The sequence below is a fragment of the Carassius gibelio genome, chromosome B12 (assembly GCF_023724105.1).
Source record: "Carassius gibelio isolate Cgi1373 ecotype wild population from Czech Republic chromosome B12, carGib1.2-hapl.c, whole genome shotgun sequence".
Taxonomy (NCBI): Eukaryota; Metazoa; Chordata; class Actinopteri; order Cypriniformes; family Cyprinidae; genus Carassius; species Carassius gibelio.
The window spans coordinates 21,797,073-21,808,549 of NC_068407.1; the positions used below are offsets into that span (position 1 = coordinate 21,797,073).

Genomic DNA, 11,477 nt, shown 5'->3' on the forward strand with positions numbered 1-11,477 from the left:
GAAAATATCAGTGCACGCTCGTCAAATCTCTATTTGATTTAATGGATTATTTTGAACAGGTAACGAAGTGTCAATGTTAAGCGTTAATTAGGATTAACTACAACAGTGCCAAAACAATGGATAGTTTGTGTAATATGATAAATTGTCTTTCATGTTTTGCTTGATTGATTACAGGCACACAGAAAAACAGTCAATAAGCTAATTTAACCTATCTGACCTAATATAGTTTTTACTGTTTGGTGTACTTAACTTTCATTTAAAACATTTAAAACATTTCATTTGTGGCCCAGCCGGCATTTCAACGTTGATTCAACGTTGAAACAACGTCAGGTACCATGGTTGAATCAACGTTGAAAAACCTTTCGATTTTGCAAATTGGATCAACGTTAAAATCACGACGTTGATTCACCGTTGAAATCGTGACGTTGATGTATGGTTGAAATCACGACGCTGATTCACTGTTGAAATCCCGACGTTGAATCAACGTTGAATAACTTTTCGATTTTGCAAATTGGATCACCGTTGAAATCGCGACGCTGTTTCACCGTCTTACCTGCATTATGGGTGAATTAGGGTCGTGCTGCAGACCTGGGATGAAAGCTGAATGAGGTGTTGATTTTGAAAAGTTAATCAGCGTTGATAACACGACGTTGTTTCCCCGTCGTACCTTGCACCGTGTATAAATACACCTAGATCCTAGTTGGCATTTAGATCAACAATGTACATGCAAGGCTAAAAATCTAATGACTGGCAGCAATGGCTTTACAAACAACTTCAATAAACTACCACATGCTCAAAATTGTCAAACAGCGGTTAAATTTTGGAAACATACTGTATAAAACAGATGAAAATAATCCCACACTTTATTATGCAGAGTATGCATGGAGGTAATGCTAAAAACATTTAGTAGAACAATCCAAATACAATAATATTTAAAGGTTTTTGTAAAATAATTCGGCACAAAAATGCATATTTTTTGCAGCACTTACAAGACAAACCCTTGTACCTTTATGACTGAAACCAGTGGATCTTTTATTTTGGTGGAAAACTACAGTTTCTGTCAAAAACATGTTTTAGTAATGTGTCTCATTACAAGAGTTGTGTACGTTTGTGCAGTGAAAATGTGTTGCACAGTACGAGCAGGGAACCTTCAACCAGTTGATTTCTAATGGGAACCCCCCCGGACTGTGTCTTCTTTACCGTGGGGAATGCAGAATGAGATTTCTACCGCAGGGCACTCTAAAATGTTAGAACCAGCAGCCTTAGTGTATACAGTGTGGTTGTGCTTCGGGTGATCCTTGAAAGAGTCCCAGCGCTAGGTCCATTCTGACGCCGTCCCCTCCACTCTCTCCCACTTGTGCACTTTCTGTACCGTCCTGTATAAACATTTACATTTAATCATTTAACAGACTAATTTATCCAAAGCGACTTACGAATGAGAAGAACAGAAGCAGTCAGGTGTACAAGCGAACAACAACAGTATACAAGTGCCATGACAAGTCTCAGTTAGTCTAGTACAGAACGCATAGCCAGGTTTTTTTTTTTTTTTTATGAAAGACAAGAAAAGAAGGAAAAGTGCTAGCATTAGTTGGGTAAGTTCCGGTGAAAAAGATGAGTCTTAAAATGTTTCTTGAAAATGAGTAAAGACTCAGCAGTTCGGATTGAGATTGGGAGGTGATTCCACCAGCTGGACACAGTCCAGGAAAAGGTCCGAGAGAGTGATTTTGAACCTCTTTGGGATGGCACCACAAGGCGTCGTTCACTTGCAGAGTGCAAACTTCTGGAGGGAACATAAGATTTAACCAATGAGTTTAGGTGTGTCCACAATGTTTCACAATAACTTTGATATTGTGAAATATATTTAACTGAAAACTGAATGCAAAATAAATCACACAATATTTTCACTTTACAGTTCAGTGACAGTGAGGTTGGAAACAAAGTGGACAACACTATTCATTAAACACTTATTTAATGTATTCAGATGAAAATTTACAATATTAACAAATTATTCACAAGCAGTGTTTTCAGAACCCCCAGTTACACTGTTTTAATCAAAACACTAGTAATACAGTGTAGTAAAACAAATAAAATCTAATTCAGTAAATTTTTAATAAACTAAGTACAATCAAAACCTATCACAAAAGTTCAAAGCATCTCTAGCAGAAGTGACAGTGCAATGTAGCAGATGAACAATTTCTTACCAATGTTTCAAGAACAAGCTGGATCCTCGATGACTCTACAAGGGGAAAGAAGAAATGGTTTACTGAAAAGTTCTTAAAAAGCAGGATTTCATATTATACCATTTCTTTAAACCACTGGTTCTCAAACTTTTTATACCAAGTACCACTTCAGAAAATATTTGTTATTAAATATTAAGTTGCACCATAATGACCAACATTACATTTCAGCAGCGTAGTAGGCCAAACTATTCAGCTACAGGTCTACAGTTAAAAAAATGAGGCAGTTTTATTCTAATAAGAATATTAATTGTTGTCAGACACTTTACCATGGTAAATACAGTTTGAACATTAACACTACAACTGTGCTTACATACACAGGTAAATAAAAAAAAGTTTAAATTAAAATGTAATTTTAAATGTAATTATGTAACAAAAGTCACAAAGCTTTACTGTACTTTAACTCTAACATACTTAAATGTGCAAAAAAAAAAAAACTTACTCAAAGATTAAGTTAAAATGTATTAACATTAATTAGTTTAATTTAGTGATTCACCTGCATAACAACTAGAGGGGGCCTGACACTTTGAGAACCATGGCTTTAAACAATCCTTTTATTTATTTATTCATTTTCATTAATTCATTAAAATTATATTATTTAAATACCGACATTTGCACTTACATGTTTCAGAAAACACTTTGAAACTATTATAAGAATACAAACATATATAACACACCTAATGCATGGGATTCATATCAGGAAAATATGGGAAAATCTCTAAACCATCTAACTTGATCAGCTGTGATAAAGCAATGCAAAAATAGACACACGGGTATTTATTTATCTGCAGGTTACATGTCCTTTAAACTACCCATTTGTAAACTCTGGTAATACTTTACTATTTTCAAAAGATAATAAAGATAAAGTTAGTGATTTTCTTACCTCATTTTGCCAGGATGTTTTCAGGACCTCGCAGAACACCTGACCCTTCTTGTGTTCACAGTTTTTGTTCTCCATTGACATGTCACGACTCAAATTTGCTCAAAATAAATAAAAAATGTACAGGCAAATATGAAATAATTCGGGACCGATAGAGCAGTCAGTTATAACGAGCAGCAGCTCACAGTTAGCCGCCTCACTCACAGAAAGACGACAATAACGGTCATATTTTTAAATGTAGAAAGGCGCGAACCGATTCATTGTCCAGTTTCCTGAATGACAGCCAGATTAACCAATCATGATAGAAGTAATAAAATAAAACTACCAATGGGAGTTGTTTCAGTGTGATAAAGCAGCGAAATGTATATAGTTTTATTGTTGTTAATGATAATAATATTTAACATATACCTTTAGATTTTAGAATAGGTATCATGACTAAAATATTTTAAAATGCTATTAAAATAATTAATTTAAATAATTTAATATAAATAATTTAAAAGCTTGTTAACCTTTTTCTACCATTTAGCATTAAACATTTTTAAAGTTGTTTCATTAAAACAACTGACCTTATTTCAGCCATATTTCAATGTTGAAAGTTGGTCATGTGCTGGAAGTTTTTCAACAGTTCATCTTTAAACGTTGAATCAACATTGTTTCAACGTTGAAACAACAACAGACCTTTTTTCAACCATATTTCAACATTGAAAGTTGGTCATGTGCTGGATGTTTTTCAACCATTCAGCTTTAAACGTTGAATCAACGTTGTTTCAACGTTGAAACCACAACTGACCTTATTTCAACCATATTTCAACATTGAAAGTTGGTCATGTGCTGGATGTTTTTCAACCATTCAGCTTTAAACGTTGAATCAACGTTGTTTCAACGTTGAAACCACAACTGACCTTATTTCAACCATATTTCAACGTTGAAGGTCGGTCATGTGCCGGCTGGGGGGGCTTTGTTTTCAATAGTTTGCTTTGATTAGACTACATAGTTGCCATTGGAGAGAGACTAGTACAATTTGTTTACAAAACCTGAAACAAACCACTACAAATGTATCTGTGTCTAAATAAAATCGGTGTGAGCATCCTGTGTCATGCTTTCTTTTTATAACCAGTTTTTACCAGCCTTCACAGCCCCATCAGTGTATTTATGATTATAAATGCAAATTTACTTCTGTCACATATTTTTTCCTATTACTAAGGTTTTAAAGTATCTTTTACAGAGTGAGTCATGCAACATTAAAACAACATGTGAGTTAATTTTTATATTTAAATGAAAGTCTTTTTAAAATGGACACATTTTTCTTTATTGCATTGAGATAACAGTCAAATACAGAGCTGAACGGTTTAGACAATCTGAGAAAGAACTACTGATAATAAATATAATAATAATGAATAAAGCATACATTGCATGCATTGTATCTGTATGTCTAAGCATACAATGTGTCTGTTCTTTGACCATAGGCACTGAACAACAATCTCATCATGTCATGTTTAAGAATAGTGAATAGAGATCCTTTGTGTAAATAATGTTTATTATTTGAAAATCTTATTCAAAATAGTTTTTCACATTTTACAACTATTACATACAATGAAACCCGAATGTTTCTTTGTCAGCCAAACTCTGCTCTCCTGTCACTTACCGAAATTAATATCCTCTGAGATTAATTAAAGTTAATATTTCAATAATTTAACAACACTCTTTAATGTTGACAGTTCTCTGTGTATTAATAGTAATGGCATGCAGTTTAAGAAATAACATGTTATCTTTAAGTATGTTTACTGTTTAAAATTATACTCAAAAAATGATATTGTAGATCACATAAATATTACATTCATTAAATGTTACTATGACAAGTACACAAGTAATTGCTTTACACAGTAAAATCAGCAGTGTTAATCGAGCAGTGTTATTCTATCTTTACTCTTAAAGAGTAAACTCAACAACAATTGGTGAAAGATACCCCCTAGTGTTGGTGAAAATGATCAGAGTTAAATTCTGCGTCGTTAACTTTACTCTGTTAAGCTCCGCCCCTCAATCTACCCCCTGCGAAGATCTGAACAGGACTGGAGTAGTTTTCTAATCGCCATTTTCTTTTTGCTCCAACAGACAGGTAAGCTCTTTTAAGTAACATACTAAAACGTAGTTTTGATGTTTTATGTGAATAAATATGCTTACATTACTGCATAGGATATATTTTGATGCAATTTGTGTAGTTTTGTTATTTTGATTTCGGGAATACCGATTAGGTACCTTTGTGGCAAGTTGATACGTTGGAGAGTTGTTTTCGTCACACTGTAGCGCTAATGGAAAAGCTTAAATTATGCCAATAATCTAACTTAATTTTTTTCTTCCCGTCAGTTGCATTTGGCACTGTTATATGCCATTAATATGATTTAGTTATTTTAACGTTGAATTATCCAACAGTCACAACGAGGCATCAACATTTTTATGTGTTGGATGGTTGAAATTGAGATGTTCCAGCTTAGGTTGTGGATGTTTGTATCATATATGACAATGTTTAACGTGTAATTCATGTAAAATTGTTGATGATGTGACGTAGGTCATTTTTGAACATATATTACGACGTTTGATAAAGTCAATAAATATGATAACATAATATATAAACTGTTTTAATTTTATATAAACTATTTTTGCAAAAGTTCAGTTCGCAAATTAAATGTGTCCAACGAAATTTTAAACTTTTTGTGAGGACATTTATTTGATCACCACCATCGCATTTATAAGTCACGTTAGATGGCGCTATGGGCGTAGAGATGGTGCTGATGCAACGCTGTTCAACGAAGGAAAAAAACACCCGCTAAATTGTTTCTGGAACCTTCCTTAATTTTTTCGGTATTAAAGTTTGTTATTGCTGTTAGACACAATTAGCTGACCTGAGCGGTAACATGTTAGGTGTTTAAAGTGATCCTCAACCTATTTTAAGGATTGACGGTGTTCAAACGCTGTATGTTTCGTTAGAAAATAATGAAAATGCGCTTTAATTTTTAAACTGCGTGTAAGTTAGTTGGTATAGTTGGCGTGTCATTGATGTATTGTCGATGTTTTAATTCTCTATTTTAGGCAACTTGGATCAGTAAATGTATGCCAATACTTAGTGAAAACTAAAACACTAACCAATGTAAGTATTTACTAAAGTATTTGTGAAATATTTTTGCTACCTTGTATGACTTATTCTAAATCTAATCATATAAACTGATACTGAGGTAACCATTTTACACCGTAATCTGTACAGAACTCTCACTTCTTACAGATCATGCTGGTTAAGGTGAAACTTGGGGATGCCCCAAAATTTGTCAAGATAACAGAGCTGAGCCTGGAGGAATTTCTATCTGCTGGTAAATAAATATATACTTTCATTGTATTATTTTATGATTTTTTTTTTTTTTTTTGTATTATTTAAATGTTACTTGATGGATGGCTATAATTTTATATAAGAATAGTCAAATGTTGCATGTGCCCTGATGTTCAAAGTTCATCTTCGCTATGTAAAACCTTTTAAGTCATATATCCTTTCTCATAAAATTGCATATATATATTTTTTTCTTTTAACAGCATTTTTAAAGTTTGGTGTCCCAGCTGTACCAGAGAATGTGAAGGTTTTTGATGAGTCAGGGACTGAGGTGGATGGTGATGTTTTTGAGGATATAGTCAGAGATCCCTCAGTTGGAGTTCTTACCATAAAACATGGTGCAGGTTTGTATTTATTTCATTACATGTTTGGAATGTATTTAATACTTCTAATTTACAATAATTCCCCATAAAAATGTATCTGCAACCAGACTTGGATTCTGCTTCTCCACAAGCCTCTCATGAGCAGTCAAATCGGTCCCGCACTCCATCCGTGGACTCCAGTGACTCACAGGACACAGTCATTATTGAAGAAACTTCTTCAAGTAAACGAATGAGGCTAGACGAAGAAGCTAAAAAGGTGGGTATCAAATTTTTTTTTACTTTTATATTTTTGGGGATATTTATTATTGATTTAAGTTGATCAATGAGACTTACAATTTTGAAAACTAATTTATATATATGTTTTTATTATAATCTTTAAGTTGGTGGAAACCATTCTTGTCCAGAAATCTGGTGGGGAGTGTATAATAACGGAGTACAACCGAACTAAGTCTTTGGGGGATGAAACAAGGAGGAAAATGGTTAATATCTTGGCAGCTCACATGACAGAAAAGAATGGGTATTGTTCATAATCATCACCTGGTGTATTAATGGTCTCTAGTTTTAAAATGTCTTGATGTTGTTTAAAGTCAGGCAAAAGACACAAATTTTATTTATTTTATTTTTTACTGCAGTACGTCACCAACAAGGCAGGTGAAAGAAAAATATGCCAGAGGAATTGTGGCTTTGTTCCCGTACCTCAGTGACCCCTTTTCCAAAAATGGCTACGTTAGTGTCCGCTTTGAATTCTAATTCTGTGTTGAAATTTTTTCATACTTCGGGACAGGTGGTGTATTTTGCTGTTGAATTTATATACTTTTTATCTTGATTTTTCTCTTTCTAAGGAACATTACTATGATGGCGAAAGCGGTACTGGGTACTTGGCATGGAGAATCAAAACTATACAGAGAGGCTTAGCTAAAGAACGACGTGCATCATTTGAAGGTACAGGTTGAAAATCTCCTACCTTTTTTTTTTTTTTTATAAATATATTTTTTTGTCATCTTTCATGGGAGTTCTGTTGCTACGAAGTTTCCTTTGTAAGATTAAACTTCGTTTATCATTCTTTAAGCAGTGTTGAAGCTTTTAAAATGTTTTGTTGTTCGTCAAAAGGAACGTCTACTGAAGGGGGGTCTGGTGGACCAACTGTAAGACGGCAGTCAGAGTTTAATTCAGAGTAGGGGTGTCCATGGTTAACCGGTTAACCGATTAACCGTTAAAAATTGTGTAACCGAGTGAAACATTTTGCTCGGTTAAGTGACGTCAATGGCGTGAATTGAATTTAGTTGTAATACATTTTTGCACCACCAGAGACCGCCAGAGCGCTCCCAGACATTTGTAATGTCCACAAGAAGAAGTCATTTTTCTAATATGAAGCGGGCTAATACGAGTGACGGGGCAAAATGCAAGTATTGCAATACAGTGCTTAGATATACTTCAAGTACAACCTCGTTGTTGTAATCTCAACAGCCAACACCCGGGCATCATTAGGCCGGTCAGGACACACTGGATGCGTGAATATTAATTTGAAATAGTATTGAACAAATTTTCCAAGGAACTTGAAAGTGAACGATTTAGTCCCCATACTTTTTTTTTTCCTTTTTTTTTATGTTCTCAAACTTCCAGTTTGTATTAGTGTACAAATTTTTCTTACATAATGTGTGTTTAAACAGTTTGGGACAGTGAACTCGCTTCAATTATACTTCTGTTGCATCTGATCCCACATTCTGCCCAAGGCCGGAAAAGACCAGGAAAGGTATCTGCCTCTCAAGCAGAGAAACACCTTGTTGTCTTTAAGAAGGTTTGTTTTTGTTTTCTTCTTTACTTTGTTCTTCGGTTTAATTTTTAACACATTGGTGATAGTTCTCTTGCATTTGCTTGGTTTTCTCAGAGTGGAACAAACATTGAGGAGCATCTTCGAGAAATTGCAGCTATTGCTCAGCCCTACCTCCTGGCCGTGGGACCTCAGAAGAGTTCAATTCACCAGTACTTCATCGTTCTTGATCAGCATGCCATTCCATGCAAGTCAGCCTCTTCTCTTGGTGCTTTTGACGAGCTGTTTAAGGCACACTTTGTTTTTGGCACCTCTTACAACATTATGCTACACAACATGTACACTTTCATTCAGACCACTGTGTACAACATAGATGTTGGCAAAGTGAAAGAGAGTCCTCGTGTTGCTGAGGTTAGAGCAAGGTTGCTTAGTTAGGCCTAAAGTTTTTCTGCCCTCATGAAGTGTTTTGTTTGTCAGGCTGAGTTATCTGGTTCAAAAATACTTCTCAGGCATCTAAGATTAGTTCATGGTTTTGTTCCTGGAAAGAATCTTCGCCTTAAATGTGTAGAGACAGGATGTAGTTCTGTGTTTGGTACTTTTTCAGGTTTTAGGAAACATTTGCATATAAATCATACTGAGCAAAGTGACCAGAATTCTGATACCATTGACAACAGTGAGACTGCTGAGGAAGAAGAACAAATTAGTTCTCAAACATTTGATCAGATTGGCAGTGTTGGAGAGGTAGCCACAACATCTGTATTGTTAATGTCAAATAAGAGCACTTTGGATATGTGTGCTTCGGCTGTTGCGGAACTAAAAGTTGCTGGGTTAAGTCAGTCTGCTGTAAGTGGTTTTGTTTCATCTATGGAGGAAATTGTTTTTGAGATTCACAGTCAGGCCAAGGATGCAGCTTTGCTCTGTCTGCCTCCACATGACATTGCTACTAAAAGGAAAATAGAAAATTCAATTGAACATTTGGAAAATCCATTCACTTTCTTGAATTCGGAAGCCAAACGAAAGAGACTCTTTACAGAGAAATGTTGAACCAACTGAAATAGTGCTTGGCACAAGATTTGACAGCAGAAGAAACAAAACCACAGGAACATTTGATCAAGTTGTTGTAACAGATAAATTTGCTTATATTCCCATTTTAGAAACCCTAAAGGCCATTTTACAAAATCGGCATCTTACTGATTTGTTTAAACCCAGGCATGTTCCAAAGGAAGGCGTTTATTTTGACTTGAGTGATGCAGCACATTTCAAAAGTAATCCTTTAATTTACACAGACAAAGATGCCTTACAAATTCAGTTATTTTATGATGATTTTGAGACCGCTAACCCTTTGGGTTCCAAAAAAGGTATACACAAATTGGGTGCTATCTATTTTACATTAAGGAATTTCCCCCCCATTTTTAACTCATCATTAGATAATATTCATTTATGTGCTCTCTTTCATGCACAGGATATAAGACGGTATGGTTTTAATTCTATAATCGAGCCTTTAGTAAATGATCTAAAAGTGCTTGAGATTGAGGGAGTTAAGAATCCATTATGTGGAAGTTGTATTAGGGGTACAATTGTTCAAGTCACAGGGGATAACCTTGGCTTACACAGCTTATTAGGGTTTCTGGAGTCATTTGGGGCTCAATATTGCTGTCGTTTCTGTGTTCTTGAAAAAGATCGCTTTCAGTTTGTGTTTTCTGAAGATAACCCTGAGGTTGTACTAAGAACAACTGAGATGCATGCTCTGCACTGTAAAAGATTACAGGACGACTCTACACTCCCTCATGTTTATGGCGTCAAACGGGTCTGTTTGTTAAATTCACTGAAGTATTTCAACACAGCCAACAATTTTGCTGTGGATATAATGCATGACATTCTCGAAGGTGTCGCTCAGCTAGAGGTAAAACTTGTTTTGCAGTACATTCAGCATAATTTTCTGGGTGCTGATGATCTTGCTGGTAGAATACATGCTTTTGATTATGGTTACAATCAGCAGAAGAACCGTCCTCCGTCAGTCAAATTGTTTGGTGGAAGCAATGATTTGGGTTTAAATGCCATACAATCTTGGTGCTTGTTGCGCAACATGCCACTGTTATTTGGTGATTTAGTGCAGAGAGATGATAAACACTGGTGTCTTTTGCTTTTACTTCTGCAGATTGTTAACATTGTATTCTCACCAGTCCTAACAGAAGGCATGACCATTTATCTTAAACATTTAATAATAGAACATCACCAGTTATTCAAAAAATTATTTCCTGAAAAAAATCTTTTACCAAAGCATCACATAATGATACATTACCCACAGTGTATAAGAAAAATTGGACCAATTCTGCACATGTGGTGCATGCGTTATGAAGCTAAACACAAATTTTTTAAAACTCAATTAAAAAGCTTCAAAAACATCACCAAAACATTGGCCAACAAGCACCAGAGTTGTATGGCAATGCACTGGGAGTCTTTTAGCCAGTACAGATTGACTCTTGGTCCAGGGAAGATGGTGGAACTCGATGAACTTAAAGGTGGCATGGAGATGGCTTCCAAACTAGGAGTGGATATATCAGAAAGTGTCTATTCTGTAAAATGGATCAAACATCATGGCACAGAGTATCGCCCTGATTTTATTATCTGTACTGAAGTAGCATGTGAGATGCCAGTGTTTTATAAGATCAAGACTATTGCTGTGAAAGATGAAAATGTACTTTTATGTGGAACATTGATGGAAACACTCTGTTTTGATGACCATTACCATGCATTTACAGTCAGAATGCATCCAGACAGAATTCTAAAGTCAGTGAATGTTAATGAGCTGTCTTATTTCAAAAAATTTGATCTCCAAATGAAGTATGGTACAACAGATTCTGCGCTGCATATAGTGCCCTATTGCCAT

At 35.1% G+C, this 11,477-nt stretch overlaps 1 protein-coding gene and 1 long non-coding RNA gene across 2 annotated transcripts; one reads left to right on the plus strand and one right to left on the minus strand.

Moving 5' to 3' along the window:
* Positions 1 to 540: 540 nt before the first annotated feature.
* LOC127968735 (uncharacterized) lies at positions 541 to 3,684 on the minus strand. The gene is made up of 3 exons (XR_008156105.1): positions 3,121 to 3,684; positions 2,202 to 2,236; positions 541 to 1,780 (listed from the first exon to the last, which is right to left on the minus strand). It is a non-coding gene; the product is annotated as an uncharacterized LOC127968735 (long non-coding RNA).
* A 1,321-nt stretch (positions 3,685 to 5,005) lies between these two features.
* LOC127969332 (uncharacterized) lies at positions 5,006 to 7,994 on the plus strand. Its single transcript, XM_052571205.1, has 8 exons — positions 5,006 to 6,262; positions 6,395 to 6,479; positions 6,697 to 6,837; positions 6,924 to 7,072; positions 7,197 to 7,333; positions 7,449 to 7,542; positions 7,659 to 7,758; positions 7,927 to 7,994. Exons 2-8 carry the CDS (start codon positions 6,398 to 6,400, stop codon positions 7,992 to 7,994), a joined length of 771 nt encoding a protein of 256 aa, XP_052427165.1. The 5' UTR covers positions 5,006 to 6,262; positions 6,395 to 6,397.
* Positions 7,995 to 11,477: the final 3,483 nt, after the last annotated feature.